Source organism: Panthera onca, chromosome B3 (genome assembly GCF_046562875.1).
Source record: "Panthera onca isolate mPanOnc1 chromosome B3, mPanOnc1 haplotype 2, whole genome shotgun sequence".
NCBI classification, from domain to species: domain Eukaryota; kingdom Metazoa; phylum Chordata; class Mammalia; order Carnivora; family Felidae; genus Panthera; species Panthera onca.
Window position 1 is genome coordinate 131,641,707 of NC_138344.1, and position 17,493 is coordinate 131,659,199.

General features: G+C 39.0%; 1 protein-coding gene across 6 annotated transcripts in view; it reads left to right on the plus strand.

Annotated features, from left to right (window-relative positions):
* TTC8 (tetratricopeptide repeat domain 8) overlaps window positions 1-17,493 on the plus strand; it is a 61,015-nt gene that overhangs the window by 1,074 nt on the left and 42,448 nt on the right. For 3 of the 6 annotated variants that reach the window (XM_060620503.3, XM_078447922.2, XM_078447920.2), the window contains exons 2-5: window positions 10,217-10,246; window positions 15,502-15,622; window positions 16,969-17,032; window positions 17,140-17,299. In XM_060620503.3, the coding sequence (XP_060476486.1) occupies window positions 10,217-10,246; window positions 15,502-15,622; window positions 16,969-17,032; window positions 17,140-17,299 (375 nt within the window). Of the gene's footprint in view, window positions 1-10,216; window positions 10,247-15,499; window positions 15,623-16,968; window positions 17,033-17,139; window positions 17,300-17,493 lie in introns of all 6 variants that reach the window. The other 3 variants (XM_078447921.2, XM_078447923.2, XM_081795979.1) reach the window with 2 other exon arrangements.

The following is a 17,493-nucleotide window of genomic DNA, read 5'->3' on the forward strand; positions in this document are numbered from 1 at the left end:
AGGGGAGTTACATAAGTGGAGGCCTATGTGTGAATACTGTTATTAGGCTCTGCCTTGTTGCATGTGAGCAAGTGGATGACAGATAACCTGTTGAGGTGAACATACAGACTTTCAGATAGGTAGAACATCTCTCCTGTAACAATCCATGTTAGTGAGAATGCTAAGCTCGATTCTTTTGGGTTAGTTCGTGTTCATTAATAGGACTGTGTTTCCACAGGGAAGCATTTTTCCAAGCGTGTTTCTTGGCACAGTTAGTCCCACAGGTGGTACTCAAAACAAAACAAAACAAACAAACAAAAAACAAGGTTCCGGATTCCACAATCAACTATGTCTGGGAACTGTTACAGTACCTTGATCCCTTTTCGTTTTGTACAACAAAAGTCTGTTAAAACCCTACGATGGACCGGGCACTGCTCTAAGCACAATGGTTTGCAAGAGCTTTACATGCTGTTTCTGTTTTTCCATTAATTTAGGGTAGTTTCCATTCTGTGTTCCACAGAGCTGTTGCCCAAGAGCTGCTTAGCGACAGAAAGTTTCCTCGCTAAATTCATCTGGGGACAGTATATTTCCTACTTGAAGATTCAAGATTCATACTAAAGCCTCTGGGTTCTGAAGAAAAGAAATGTAATTTTGTCAATACAATAGTTCTGAAACTTATTTGACCTCTGCTACTCTTTTGGCAGTGGGCAAGGGTTGGGTATCTTCATTGTTACCGTACTAGGGAGATGTAGTCTCATGGTGAAATGTTATAAGCAAAGGAGCAGTGTTTTTATTAATGGTTAAGATCCTATACTCTTAATAACATATAATCATAGCACATTCAGTACAATACTGTGCCTGTGAATTCAGATTTAGTTTGTGCTAGGCACTATGAGCAGGATTTTATATGTGTTCAACCAAACGACCTTTGTTGAGTGCTTACTGCTTACTAAGTTGTGTAAATTATGGGTATTTCTATGCTTAGAATAACCTTGCAAAATAGGTAACAAAAATAGTAGCTAACATTTATTGAGTATTTACTCTATGTCAGGCTTGGTTCGGAGGGTTTTAGAAGTCATCTCATTTAATCCTCATCCCTCTTAGGAAATTGGTACTGTTTCACCCGTTTTACAGATTAAGTGCACTGGGGCACAGGGTTAAGTAATTTGTCCAAAGTTACAAAGCTGATAAATCCATTTACTTTGTCCATACTGTGCTCCCTCTTTGGCCCCGATGTAGCCTAATATTTCAAAGCTGTGTGTTTCTCAACTTTTCCCAGTACATTTTCCCATCTACTGTGCCTTTTTCAAGATTTTAGCTAAATGGTAAAGAATTTTAACATACTTGTGGATTAAAGGCTTTAGAAAGTCCTGAAGGAAGGTGACCTATCTAATTTTGATAAGGCAGTATTCTGAAACTTACTTGATCCCTGGTGCCTTCGGGGTGGGGGGCGGATGGGGGAGACAGAGATAGATTTCTCCCTTGTTATTTTGGAGAGATGCCATTTTGGAAAGTGCATGGTCAAGGCAGAAGTGTTTTCATTAATGGTGAAGATGGGGCCATAGAGGGACCTTGCTCCTTTTTATCTAGGAAGAGTAAGATAAACAGATTTAGGGCTTTGCAGTCTCCTGAATTAGCAGCTAAATAAGGTAAGGGCTTGTGTCTTTTTACTTGGTTTCTTGTACAGCTGTCATTAGGCCTTATTGGCCCTCTTGAAAGATTAAAGACTTATTACAAGGCATGTTTGGTAGAACCGTGATTTTGATAATGATAATGAAGAAAAAAAGACACAGGTTTATATTGGGAAATACTGCTGTTGTCATTGGTTAACCATTTGACATTGTTAAGATCATTAGGGCAGTCGATTTTGTTAGGTCCTGGCCTATTCTATTGTCCTATTTGCTGTGGATTTGAAATAATGGTCCATAATGTGATACATAATTAATGTCTACTGCCATAAACATTAAAAAATGTTATGCTTTATTACTATTTTCTTGTTATGAGCAGGGGTTGTTAATGGGTTTGATGTAAATATCAGAGTAGGCTTAGGAGAATGAGTACCAGATCTAGAAGAAATTTATGATACTCCTTTCCTTTCTAATCCTTTTTATTTGTTTTGCTGAGGTAGTTTATTTAAGTAGGAACTATATATATATTGGCAGAACAATGAGCAGTATTTCATTGGGAATAGAAGTTTAACTTTATATTACCTTATCAAACTGGGCTTTAAAAATTTTTAAGTTTTATTTATTTATCTTGAGAGAGAGCATGAGAAGGGAAGAGGCAGAGAGAGGAAGAGAGAGAATCCCAAGCAGGCTCCACGAACTCATGAACCGTGAGATCATGACCCAAGCCAAAATCAAGAGTCTGAAGCTTTTAACCAACGGAGCCCCCCAGGCACCCCACCAAACCAGGCTTTTGATAGCTGGATAGGGCTGCTGAAAAGTTTGTAGGGTTCACTTATGTGTTAGTTATTTTCTGACCCAGCCTTTAAACACTGTTTTTTCACTGTGTGCTTTTCCTTTTTAATTAGGTAATTTTTAATTTTTAAAATTTGAATATAGTTGACACCATGTTACCTTAGTTTCAGGTGTACAACACAGTGATTCAACTTCTCTATACTATGCGGTGGTCACCCCAAGTGTAGCTACCATCCGTCACCATACCATGCTATTACAATATCGCTGATCATAAACCCTATGCTGTACCTTTTATTCCCATGACTTATTCATTTCATAACTGGAAGCCTGTATCTCTGGCTCCCCTTCGCCCATTTGCCCATCCCTCTCCAACCCTCCCCTCTGGCAACCATCCGTTTATTCTCTGTATTTGGGTCCATTTCTGCTTTTTGTTTTGTCTTTTAGATTCCACATATAACTGAAATCATATGGTATTTGTCTTTTTCTGTCTGACTTATTTCACTTAGCATAATACCCTCTAAGGTCCATCCATGTTGTTGCAAATGGCAAGATCTAATTTTTATGGCTGCATAATATTCCATTGTACATATATACCATATCTTCCTTTTCCATTCATCTATCTGTATGGTTGCTTCCATATCATGGGTATTGTAAATAATGCTGCAGTAAATACAACAGTGCATCTGTCTTTTCAAATTAGTATTTTCATTTTCTCTGGGTAAAGACCTGGTAGTGGAATTACTGGATCATATGGTATTTCTATTTTTAATTTTTTGAGGAACCTCTATGCTGTTTTCCACAGTGGCTGCACCAACTTACATTCCTACCAACACTACATGAGAGTTGACCTTTGTGTCTCTCCACTCCCATCCTTAATTCTCAGCCCCATAGGTTCCTAAACATATATTTACCTTTTCAAATAAATGCAATTGCATTATGGACATTCTTAATTCATTTCTTGATTTGAGGGCCAGTTGTTTTTTTTTTTTTTTTTAATCAATTAAGGAAATTCTTCCCAGATTCCTCCAGGAGAGTCTTCCTTCCTTCCTTCCTTCTTTCCTTCTTTCCTTCTTTCCTTTCTTTCTTTTTTCCTTTTTCCCACTGAGATTTCTTTATGCAGTTTATCAGAAATATATACATTGAATTCTTTCAGAATTAAAAGCTTTTAATTGATTTTAACAAATTGGGAAGAGATATGAGAAAAATGTATTTCTCATATTTATTTATTCTTTATCTGTTAGATGTTAAAAATGAACAATGAAATATTCTTCCCTTTATTTTTTTAATTTTTTAAAAAATATTTATTTATTCTTGAGAGAGAGAGAGACAGAGAGACAGAGCATGAGCAGGGGAGAGTCAGAGAGAGGGAGACACAGAATCTGAAGCAGGCTCCAGGCTCTGAGCTGTCAGCGCAGAGCCCGACACGGGGCTCGAACCCACAAACCGTGAGATCATGACCTGAGCCGAAGTTGGACGCTTAACCAATTAAGCCACCCAGGTGCCCCTTCCCTTTATTTTTTAAAGTTGATTTATTTTGAGAGAGAGAGAGAGAGAGAGCGAGAGCAGGGGAGGGGCTGAGAGGGAGGGAGAGAGAGAATCCCAAGCAGGCTCTGCACTGTCAGCACAGAGCCCAACCTGGGGCTTGATCCCATGAACCGTAAGATCATGACCTGAGCCAAAATCAAGCCCAAACCACTGGGCCACCCAGGCGCCCCTAGGAGGGCGTTTCTGATGGTAATTTTGTTATTGGGATTTCTTGTGATGCTGTCTTTGTTTCAGTGGAGGAAGGTAATTGACGGAGAGACTACCAATCTATGAAAAGCTAACAGAAATGTGATCAGAGCAGAAGCAGATGGTCCTCAGCTCTGCAGTCAGATGGTTTATCTTCACATCCTCCTTTAACCTTTACGAATTTTTTGAGGCTTCAACATTTTAGAGTACTTTTCCCCCACAACTTCCGATTACCATTCCTGTGCCACCAAACTGATTTTAGTACAAATGAATGACTCTGAAGCAGTTCCTGGACACGTGGAAGAGCAAGGAAATTAAAATATTTTTTTCTGAGGGTCAAATGGATTCATTTTTGCTTTTTTTTTTCCTGCCCCTAAAACAAAAATAGCTTAAAAAAAATTGTTTTTAACGTTTATTTATTTTTGAGAGAGAGACACTGAGTGTGAGTGGGGGACGGGCAGAGAGAGAGGGAGACACAGAATCCAAAGCAGGCTCCAGGCTCCGAGCTGTCAGCCCAGAGCCTGACGCGGGGCTTGACTCACTAATGGCTAGATCATGGCCGGAGCCTAAGTCAGCCTAAGTCAGCTTGACCTACTGAGCCACCCAAATGCCCCAAATAGCTTTTGTTTTAGATGTTGTTTTTCACTTTTGGTTTTGCTTATTTTTGTGCCAGGTGAGGAGAGCCTCTCTAAAGTGATTTGTTATTTGTTAATCTTTCTTTAAGTTGGTCCACAGAGCTTCCCAAAAAACCTCTTTTGGTTCTGATATATCAACCTTTTGGGATAAGTCCACCTCTGAGACTACGTCTTCTACATTTATTTCTCCTGTAAGAGATACAATTTTGGTATAGTATCATCAAAAATACTTAGGTTGTGCTTGGTACTTTCCATTAGGACATCTGGATTTTATTTAATTTTGATTCTTGCCAAAGTCAGGGTAGTCAGGTTGGCCAGAGAGGTATGATATACAATGAAATAGCATGTTTCTTTAGAGTCATACATTTTTATTTGGACACAAAGAGACTTAAGGATAGGTTGTTGACTGTAATAATATGGTATTTGGTAATGTGGAAAGGTTCTTGAAGAAGATGGATTGTAAACTGTTTTTCCCAGATTCAGAATAGTGAGACTTAAAAGGGCAGGGTGTGTAACCATGAAGGACATTTAAGATTCTGATCTCTTGAGAATATAGAGAAAGAAAGATAACTGGTTAATTTATTGTAGCTTCCCTGTTTGATAAAATACAGCACGAACAAGAAGTTCATCGAGAGACATTGTCTTTTTTCAAAGTGTTCTTTAAATCACGATTGAAAAAGTGCTTATAAGTTGTAAGATATAAAAGGGAGAAAGGCAAAATGGTCTTCCACACGGCGGTGTGACCTAGAGGGAATGCTTGCTTTTACAGCTCATGTCCATCATCCTGATTAGTTGCTTAATCTGATTACTGTTCCTTGTGTTCCATATGTCAGATACATGGCTTTAAAACCAGCCCCAATTTTTTTTTAGCTCCATTATAATTAAACAGTTCATAAAACGTGCAGGTTTTTCAGGCAGTGAGGTTTTTAAGACAATATGCTTTTATTAATGGAGTAGATTTCTGATAGATTTTCAAGTTACGAAAATCAGTGATTCTGGGAGTGGGAAGGGGGGCTATATATCAGAACAGGAAGAATTCACATTCTCCTCCCCAGTCTCTACTTATAATGAGATATGTTACAGAGAGGAAGGGGTTATTATTGTAAATGATTTGAAGATGGAGAAAAGGCTGAAAGCCACTGGCTTAAGGGAAAGACATGGAACCAGGGGTCCCTAGTGAGCTCTGTGTTATTAGTTGATTGAGACAATGATCTGGTGCTCTAAGCAAAACAAACAAACAAACAAATCTTTCTGTGTGATTATCTAATTTAGTTCCTCTTTGGGGCCATGGAGACTAAGCCAGACTTAATCTTTTGATTCTATATGGAGTTCATTTTATGAATTTGTATTCCTGCTGAATTACACAGATGACATTCCTACTTGGCTGCTTGGTTGGTCCTTGGATTCTCCCTAAACCTTCTGATATCCATCAATTTCTGTGTTCTCTTTCATTGTTTTCCTTCGTGTGACTGCTAACTTCTGAATAATGTCTCAGAAGTTTCAGGGCCAAGCTGGGTCAGACTCACGAGCCAGCGTAAGTAATGGTGGCAATTAAGAAGTCGCATTCAGAATTATCTAGAGATTTGATACCCTGAAGTAATAGCAACGACCTAAGAGTAAGCCTTACCCTGGGGAGGAAGGAAGGAAGTAAACTGATGTGAATTGAAGTTGATGCTAATGAGCATTTGTTGGTTCCAGGCTGTGTCACTCCACTCTGTCCCCTTACTTGCTCTGAAGGAGAGTCAAAAGGTAGTTTTAATTTGATGAGACACAAGTGGGAGTTAGTTCTGGGTTTGGGAAAGGGAAGTAATAGAGAGTGTGGGGCTTTTCTGGTCATTATAGAAATGGTTTTATAAAGAAATTGTGCAACTGATATTTCTTATTGAAAGTGCTACCACCTTACACTTCACTAATTATGATAGCATATGGGGAAGGCCTCAAAACTATGAAATATTCTTAAAAATACAAGGTTTATTTATTTTATTTATTTATTTTTTAAAGTTTATTTATTTTTGAGAGAGAGAGAGAGACAGAGCACTAGTGGGGGAGGGGCAGAGAAAGAGAAGGAGAGAGAGACATACACACACAGAATCCGAAGCAGGCTCCAGGCTCCTAGCTGTCAGCACAGAACCCAAACTCATGAGCCATGATATCATGACCTGAGCCGAAGTCAAACACTTAACTGACTGAGCCACCCAGGCGCCCCCCCCCCCCCCCAAGGTTTATTTTTAAAACTATGCTATGAAGTAGACACTATTTGCTCCAATTCGAGAGGAGCACTAGGTTATAGAGGTCGTGTGACTCGTTCAAGGTCACGTAGCTAAGTGGCTCCCTGAGGATCAAGCCCAGCCCTTCTGACTCCAGGGTATTTTGTACCCAACAACTTTGTACTCAACTCTGTCGATACCCATGGAAATGATTTGCTAGACCAAATGAACCTAACTTGCCATTCCCTATTTGGTTGGATTAATTTAAATAACAGACTATAGTTGAGAGACCCAAAGGTGAAAGTCTCAGTGCTTTAAAAAAAAAAAAAAAAAAAAAAAGTTTTGCCCTATCTCTAAATTAAAACATCCTAACTCTTCCTTCTTAATCCTGCTACTCTTGATGGATCTCCAGGCCAGTCATACGCAGCCTTGGTCTGGCACACCCTACAGCAGTCTGTTTTCATGCCTTGCTATGATCTCACATACTCAGCAAAGTGCGGGCTCTCGATGCAGAGTGTCTGGGTTCAAATACTGCCTGTACACTTTGACTTCAGAGTTTTCTCCTCTGTAAAATGGGGATGATAATACACCTACCTCAAAGGGTTGTTGTGAGGGTTAAGCTCATTAATGTATGGTAAGTGATCAAAAATGTTAGCTGCTATTGTCTCTGTATAGCTAGAGATATTTACATGTAGGATTCTGGCATTGATCTTTTTCTGAAAAGATTGTTGGTAATCTGGAAAGTGTCTGTGAGGAAAGTGTTCGGTGAAATTGATAAAATGATGCTGAACAGGGGCGTCTGGGTGGCTCAGTCGATTAAGCATCCGACTCTCGATTTCAGCTCAGGTCATGATCTCTCTGTTTGCCAGTTCAAGCCCTGCGTCAGGGTCTGTGCTGACAGTGCAGAGCCTGCTTGGGATTCTCTCTCTCCCTGTCTTTCTACTCCTCCCCTGCTCAAGCTCTCTCTAAATAAACATTAAAAAAAAAATGATGATGGGGGCGCCTGGGTGGCTCGGTCAGTTAAGTATCCGACTTCGGCTCAGGTCATGATCTCGCGGTCTGTGAGTTCGAGCCCCACGTCGGGCTCTGTGCTGACAGCTCAGAGCCTGGAGCCTGTTTCGGATTCTCTGTCTCCCTCTCTCTCTGCCCCTCCCCTGTTCACGCTCTGTCTCTCTCTGTCTCAAAAATAAATAAACGTTAAAAAAAAGAATTTGTTTAAAAAAAAAAATGATGATGAATATAGTTCATAGATCACTGGCACTCAGTAATTTCCGGAATAATATCTTTCTTTTTCTCTGACACCCTTCTTATCTCCCTTATTGTTTTTCTCCTCTCCATCTAAGTTGTCTATAACTGTCTATAACTTGAATATAGCATTTCATACATTGTATTGGCATTTATTTAATTATGTGCATTCCCCACAGAATGTTTTCAGCACCTAGCAGGGTGCAGGAATGTCCGGGGAAGCTTGTGGAACTAACATGATCGTGATCTCGGCCTCACTTCTTGTTTGGGCCTTGTCTCCATCTTCCATCTGCACAACCTCACCTGTCTTTACACTTGCCCATCTTCTCTGACCTTCTCACCTCACCTGCGTGGTGTGGCAAATCACAGATGTGTTCCTGTGGGGCAGAAGAACCAGATAGAGCACGAAGGCCTTCCTCAGTGATCAGAACACTGAGGCTGAGCTGCCGTTTGACTTTGGGAAGCATCTTCCTGTCCTTGGCAGAATGACAGGCCTCTAGCTTTTCCTTCCTATTAGAGGCTTCCAGCCCTTGTGTGTTTTGTTTTCCTTTTCAAGTATTGTCTGCAGTCACCATGGGTAAACTTTTTTTTTCCCTGTGTGGAACTTATCTTCTATCTCTCCTACACTTGACGCTTCAATCCTGCCTTATTATCTTGAACTCATTTTTTAATCTCCTAGATGCACTGGCAAGGAAGAGCCTGGCTTCTTTGTGTGACCTTGAGCAAATTACAAGACATCTCTGAATTTGTTTCCTTATCTGTCAAATGGATAACACCTGACTCCCTCCGGTGGTTGTTATGAGACTCAGTGAGATAATGGGTCATACAGACATGTATACAAATAAACAGAAGAAGGAATAGAAAGGGTTACTCCTCTGTCATCTCATTGCCTGTGTCGGTGTGTTTCTTTAATTATGGACTGTGGGTTCTAGGCAATCTGTGCTTTTCGAGATCTTCCTGATGCACGCTGGAATTGAAAACCTCCAACTGCCATGTATTCTTAGTTGCTGTTTTGTGTTCGGTTCAGCTGCTTGCCGAATATTCTCTAAATCCCACCCTCCAGGGCCTTTGCTTTTGTAGCCTAGCTTCATCTTTGCTTCTCGTGTTCCTACCATGTATCGTGCTATAGAAATTGCTTACCCTTGCATGGTGACCAGATGGCTTCAACATTGCTTGCACACATAATATATTCTTTAAAAAATATTTTGAGTATTCTCCTTGGGTTTTAGAGCTGTAGAAAGCAAGGCTAGGAAGGATTTTTTTTTTCCCTTTCTCTTTTTTCTTAGTAGCTTCCCTGATAAAACATGCTGCCAGTGAAGTGTTCAGCACAGATTGCTAACTGTAGATATAGAAGTATAGATTATTTCATAAATAAATTTGTTACAAGTCTGACTTTTCCCCAGTGGATTTCTATTTAATTTGGACAGGAAAAAACCCTGAGTTTGTTAGCACCTGACACTAATATGTATGACATAGTCTATTCATACACATTTCTCGGAGCACATTACAGTTGGAATTACTTTTTTATCTTCAGCTGCTAATCCCATTTATGTGGAGTAGAAAGATTTATAGTATGTTGTGGATTTTCTTCCTCCTCCCCAAGTGATTAAAGTCTGAATGCTTTAACCACCATGAGTATAAGGAAGTGTTTCCTTGGTATAGCTGTAAAATTGTTTTTAATTTCTGAGATTTTGTGTCTTCATTAAACAAGTAGTTAAGATAACTTCTCTGTGCTTTAAATGAGGTTCGAGTAATTAGAATTTTCTGATCATAGCAAATTCAGCACTCTTCAGTGTATATTAGTTAACACACTAATACCAATATTAGTATTAGTATATGCAGAACTCTTGAGTACTTGTGGAGAAAGATTAAAGTTGATATTCGGATTTTTATTCAATGAATTTGAGTCCGTCTACAAATACTTAATTCATCACTAAGACTTTTTATTTTAGAAACTGTATTTCCTAAAAATGTTTACTACCTTCTTAATGCTTTCCAGGAACCGGATCCTGAATTGCCAGTGACTCAGGTAAAGGGTTAGCTGCAACTGTTAGTTTAGAGAATACAATACTTCCTATTGCTTACTCGTTCCTATAGATTAGAAAACCTGCTGCATATCTATTAATGCTTTTATAAAATCAGCCTTCTCTACCATTCTGTAGAGTATTCTATTTCCAATATTTTTTTTTGTAGAGTATTTTTTTTTTATGTAGAGTATTCTATTTCCAGTATTTTTGTGTCTATGGGTGAGTAGTCTTATAGTCTTAAGACTTGAAATGACCAATGTTGACCAGAAAGATGAGAAAAATAGAGAAGGAAGCAAGGGAAACCAGGAGCTTAGGAATGGGGCCAAGAAGTCAGCAGAGCCCCAAATGTCTGAAAAGATTGTGATGGACAGGATGGTGTATCTTGAGTAAAGAGTAGGCTCACCCTGCCTGGGAAGGGCTCGATTTTAGAGCGAGGTGCCTGCCACCGTGAAGAAGACAGGAGGAGACACTGGCCAGATAGCCTTGTCTACCAAACTATCTTGGTTAGAGATGGGAGGTGGCCAGAGAGACCTGCTAACTGGAGAAGACGCAGTGAATGAGTCTGGAGAGAGCCCAAGGAGAGGAAGTGTGGTTAGGGGGACATGCGGGCCAGTGAAGCTTTTTAACACAAGGGAGTTTCCAGTAAGTCTGGGAATAAGAACGGATGAGAGTGCTATAAATCACCCTAAATATTGCCAGGTGTTGGCCCTGCCACATGAGAGAGAATGCTAACAGTGGTTTTCAGTAAATAAACAACTTGAACCTCATATGTGGTTCCTATGAGTAATCATTCAACCTTTTCCAAGAGAGCAGAATACAGAGTACTTTGATGAAGGCCTGTGTAGTATTATCAAGCAAGCACCGTAAAAGGTTAAAATGAAGCACTCTGTTCTTGAAAAGGATTTTAAAGGAATTTGTCTGCAGTGTTCGTAATTTTGATTTCCAAATTGATAGATGGTACTAAACTATTTTTTGCATAATATATGCACAATTCGTTTGAGAAGGACCTAAATTATAAATAGAGTAAGTAATGTGCCTTTTCTTTTCAGTGATTTTGGAAGGTTTTGTTAAAATTAACGTTTATTTATTTTTGAGAGAGAGAGAGAGAGAGAGAGAGAGAGAGAGTGAGTGAATGCAAGGGAGGCCCAGAGAGAGGGAGACACAGAAGCTGAAACAGGCTCCAGGCTCCAAGCTGTCAGCACAGAGCCCGATGCAGGACTCGAACTCACAAACTGTGAGATCATGACCTGAGCTGAAGTCGAATGCTTAACCAACTAAGCCACCCAGGTGCCCTGGTTTTGTTAAAATTAAATTAAAATGTCAATAATTTACATTGTTGTTATGGTTTTAAAACTGTAAATGGCATTTGAAAGTTTCAAACCATGCAGGGATTTCATGAAGGACCTGTATTTAGTATTACTTTCTTGTTCTGTTACTGTAGACTTAATTATCTATCACTATCTGGATAGTGATCTAAAAGAATAAAAAGGGAACAAGGCTGATGGGATTCTTTTGAGCTCATTATTCATACATTTTGCCTTCCTCTTTTGCACAACTTCAAAATAAATGAGGCTTTACAATAACAATTCAATATTTTGTGCTAAGTTTTCATTTTCGTAGAGTAGGCAGAGTGTCAGATGTTATACCGATTCTTATGATGGCTCGCTCAGGTTAGACAGACTGTTCCTTGGTAGCTTTATTCTAATAATCTAGCAAAATTGTTTCTTTTATGTCTTAAACTCTTGGCCTCCAATTTTGTATTAAAAGGAATGAGACAATTTCAGCATGTTTTGCTCAGTCAGTAGACTTTTTCACTTCTCGTAAGGCATTATTTTCCTTTCCTTTCCATCATTGCCTCAAGAATAATGTCCTGTAGACTACCTCAGTAGGTGAATGAGATGGGATTATGTTTTACAGATAAAGAACGATATAATTGACTCACATGCTTTTCCCTTTAAAAAAGTTCCTGCACTTCTGTGATTTTTGTTGATTTCACGGTACTTTCCAATACATAGGCATTCAAATATATTTACATAAACTGCATGACCCTGTCATGTAGTAACAACTTAAACATATTTAATAAAACCAATTTGTATTTTTTATTCAGATTCAAGGACCAGTTTGGGATCATCCCATTGTGCTTTGTTATGCATTTTAATGTAATCACTGATTAGTTTTGAACTTTTTGAAAAACTTAAACAGGATTTTAGGGCTGTAAAACATACTTGGCTTGTTTCCAAAATAAAATTAAAAAAAAATTTTTTTAAAGCCAAAGCCCCATCTGCTGTTTTCATTAAAATCTCAAGAATTGTTCACATTGCCAAGAGCAGTTCTTTGAATACAATCTGATGTTTAAGCAAGCAGTGATATGTGATTTTCAAGGTCATTTGTGTTAGGACAAGAGGAAAGTCAGGAAGATTAGTATTCTCAAAAAATGATGAAATTTAAAATTAAATAATAGTTTAAGTAGACTTTATTATAGATCTTTAAATATAAAAGATTCCCACCACGATTTCTACTTCTGAAGAATTAAATTTTAGAAACTGAAATATAGATCCATTTACCTTTTTGAAAAAGTGAAATCTTATAGAATAACCTTTTAAAAAAGATGTTCCTATTTGGCTTCTGAAGCATTTATTCATTTGGTGGTGAGGGAAAAGTAGATTTACTTTCTTTTCTTTTACTTAGCCTAATATTAAAAAAATTTGCACCTCCGTAATATCTGAGAGGTTAGTAGGAGGCTGGATGTCAGGAAGAATGATGGAGTTAACTATGAGATAACGGTATATACATGCTAATTATTAAAAAGATATGTGCAGGGATAATTAATACCCAGCCATATAGGTGATACGATAATAATAAAAAGTTGACTTTTAGAAGGTTGATTTAACTAGGATTCCAAGTTGGAGTTTTAAAGTTTCATTAGCTCATCATCAGGATAAAAGTCCCTACACCTCACTGGAGCATACAGGGTCCCTCAACTGCCCTTTGCCTTTTTTCTCTAGCTTCTTCTCTGACTGCTGCCTCAGCTGAACCTGATTCTTCAACCATACTCAACTGTTTTGGAGTTGCCAAGCATGCCTTGAGCCCTCAAGCTAGCCTGCCCTTGTCCCGTTCTCTTTGCCTAATACATGCTTTCCTGTCTTTGCTACTAGCAAACTCTTTTCTCCTACCCTTCCTCTACTCCCAGGCAGCTGGGTGCCTCTCTCTGTACTCCCGTAGCATGCTCCAGACTTTTATCACTGCGCTTTCCCTACAACACCGAAATTTGTGTAAGCTAGTTAGCCGCGGCTTACTTCTCTCTGTCCCCAGGACCTGGCATGCCATAGGTGCTCCCTAGTAATATGGGAGTGAACCGTGGCACCCATATCCTGTTTTACTGTTTCAAAGAAAATGCTGCAATCCTTCCTGTCCACCAGCATGCTGAGCAAGGAATGCCCTTTTGAGAAATGAAAGCTGTCAGATCCTTGCAGGGCAGTATGAGCTGTGGAGACTCAAGATAAATCAGGATTACTTATTTCCATCTTTGAAGTTAAATTAAACCATGAGTTGAAGCCAGAGATGACTTCCCTGACCCCTGAGCAGAGTTATAAAGATCTGCCGACCTTCCTGATCTTTGATGAATGAAAACCTCCAATTGTTTCCACACTTTAGTGGCTCTTACAGTTAGATGCAGTTACGACTGAAATTTATTTATTTATTTATTTATTTAACAAATGAATTCTTTGATTCCATATTCTGCTTATTCAATTGTGTTAAATCCACACAGTTGAAACATTTTAAGTTATCTGAATCCAGTAAATCTCACACAGGAAAGTAGAAGCTAAAAAACCCAATCATCTAGCCAAATATAATTTCATTTTAGGAACCTACGGCTATGAAGGCAGCCTTTTTTATTCCCATTAAAGTGAAAGCATGAAGAATTTTCCTTTTCCTTAAGAACTTTTGTCTAATGTATGCATTCCAGTTATTTTAGCCCACGAAAGGATCTCTACTTTTTAATTCCTATAAAACTATTGTCTATACCACACACCTGCCACCTATCATGCCCTGCTTTGCCTTGTCAATTAATTCAGTAAGTGATGTGTTCAGGAAATTAGGATCCAAGTTTTAAGCTTCTCATGCTTCCTCTTCAGAACCTAGCCCAATGCTATGTAACTAGGAAGTGCTCCATAGGTGTGGACCGACTGATTGAATGCATCTTGGGTTCTTTACGCGAGGACTTTTTGGAACTCTGTAGCTCTCGTCTGTTCCTCTCTCAGTCTGTTCCTCCTTTAGCCGGCTTCACAGCCGGTTCCCTAGTATGGTGAGCCCTACCCTGCCTCCCGCCAAACTTCCCTCGCTGCTGCTTCCTCTGCCCTATAGAGTATCGGGTCTGTGCTGCTGCTCAAGGACACCGAGCTTACTTGTTCTCTGCTTCTGTTCTGTAGTGAAGCAGAAAGGTAAACATTTCTGATAAACCTGTTTTAAATGTTGAGCAAGATATTTAATGGTGCACACCTTGACATCTAATTTCTCAAGGTAGAGTGAAGTTATATTTTCCAGATTCCTTAATTACCTTTTCCATTCCCCCCCCCTCCCCCCCCCCCTCACTTTCTAGCAGGTTTTCTACTGCCTAGATCACAAAGCAGCCAAGACTGTGTTGATTAGCTTCTTGGGAATTGGGAGAAATTGACCTTAGTTCAATTCAACATTTTTGGAATACCTATTATGTGCAAAAACCATAGGTGTTATGGAAAATTCAGAACTGAACAAGGTAAAAAGGCTTGTGTTTTGGGGAAGGGAGCTAACCTATGCCTGATAATTACAGTGTTTCTTGAATATGTGAGTACATTTGATGGAAGTGTAAAGAGAATGCTCTGTGAGAAAGACAAGAGGAAAGTAGGTTTAGAACTAAACCATCAGGGAGGTCTTCATGAGGGCCTTTGGTCCTGAAGGAGGAAGGCAGAAAGAGCACTGTGGTCAGAGCTTTCTTAATTGATTTTCGAATTATTATTCCAGTAAAATTTTCTCTGAAGTTCTTCTTTTACTTACAAAAAGGCATGTTAGAAGACTACTAGGTAATTGATCTAATGGGCATTTCTTGATTAGTAATGACCTTGCCTTGTATTAGTTTCTTGAAATAGCTCTTTAAATTAGCATAATGTATTAAACGGTAAACATGCCTAATAAAATTTAGACGATAATAAATCTTCTATAGGCTAGGCAGTACTTCTAATACTACTTAATGTGTGCTTTATTTTATCCATGTTTATAGGCAGCTTGGATTTTGAAGGCACGGGCACTCACTGAAATGGTATATGTAGATGAAATTGACGTAGATCAGGAAGGAATTGCAGAAATGATGCTGGATGAAAATGCTATTGCTCAAGTTCCACGTAAGTATTGGTTTTTCACTTAAGTAAATGAAATGCCATTAGGAGGAAGAATACTACATGTGTATAAAATAAACACAAGACATTATATACATGAAAAAAACACTGCTTCAGGTTAATGGTCTCTATCCTGTCATATAGTACAAAGATTTTCCTTCCACAATTCAGTTACACTATCTTAAACTTAAGATGTGGGATTGCTGTATAAAACAATTTTTCAATACAAGCTATATTATGCATTTAAACAGATTTTATATTTAAAATGGATTCTAGCTGAACTGCTTATCTAATATAACAGAAAATTGTTTATCTGAGAGTCGAAACACAGGAAGCATCCAAACAACTCAAGTCTTCTAAAAGGATTAAAAAAAAAAAGCATCTTTGGACAACATCACTTCACTGTAATAATTGAAGGTGATTTGCTCTAATGCATGATATGAGGTGATGGGGTAATACACTGGCCTGTGAATGCCCACTGGGATTGCCGCAGAGGCCCAGCCCCCAGCTTGCAGATGTGTTGGAGCAAATGGTATTTAGTGATTACCATAATGTATGGTGGTCTTGCTGGTATTTATTAGTTATAACTGTTGTCAGTCATTTTTATGTTTTGAAAAATAATAAAAATATTTTTTAATGTTCATTTTTGAGAGAGAGAGAGACAAAATGCAAGTAGGGGAGGGGCTGAGAGAGAGGGAGACAGAGTCTGAAGCAGGTTCCAAGCTCTAAGCTGTTAGCACACAGCCCGATTCGGGGCCCAAACCCACAAACTGCGAGATCGTGACCTGAGCTGAAGTCGGACACTTCACTGCTTGAGCCACCCAGGTGCCCCAAGATAATAACTGTTTTAAAGCTTCAAATGGAAATTGAGGAAAAAAAATACATATGGTTCATGCTAAAATTCCTTCCCCCCCCCCCCCCCCATCATTTTGTTCTTTTGGAGTTAAAATGTCCAAATTCTATATATTGTGGGTACATGATCTTTTGTTGGGAGAAGTTTGTATCAGAAATACACTATGAGCATAGAACCGTCTTTGGGTGCTATGGAGTCTGCCAGCCTTGAGTTTGAAACCCACCTCTATTAATAGGTTGACCTGTTTACTAAACCCTCTAAGCTTTTGCTAAATGGGTGAATACAGCCTACCTTACAGACTTAGTGTGAAGATTAAATGTAAGAACATAAAATACCATGATTTTTAATAAATATCAGTCTCAAACACCTTTCCCTAATATATTTCCTGTTATTAACGTCTTTTTCACCAGGCCGGCACATTTCTGAAAATTACAACAGCTGACAGTTTTTACAGATTAATAACTAATCTATAAATTGAATTTGCCATCTCATGTCGTAGGCCCGGGAACATCCTTGAAACTGCCTGGAACTAATCAGACAGGAGGGCCTAGTCCAGCCATCAGGTATGTACTTCTGTTTCATACCTTCTGCCATTAAATTCTGACCAGATTGTATGAGAATCTTCCCTTATTGATCTTCTTGGTATTTTCACAATGTACGCTCTTCACAGGCCAGTCACTCAAGCTGGAAGGCCCATTACAGGTTTCCTTAGACCCAGCACACAGAGCGGAAGGCCTGGCACTATGGAACAGGCCATCAGAACACCCAGAACTGCCTACACAGCTCGCCCAGTCACCAGCACAACTGGAAGATTTGTCAGGCTGGGAACGGTAAATTCTGTCAGCTTTACCCTATCTTTGTATTACCAGAGTAGCTTGGTGTTACGTTATATCTTTTTTTTGCTGTTGTTACAGTGGAAAGTCACATGGCAGATTTTTTGAAGGTGGTTCTTTTTACTTATGCTCATTACACTCAATTTATATTTCCAGAGGGAGTTTCAGATTTCTTGTTCTGTCATTTTTCC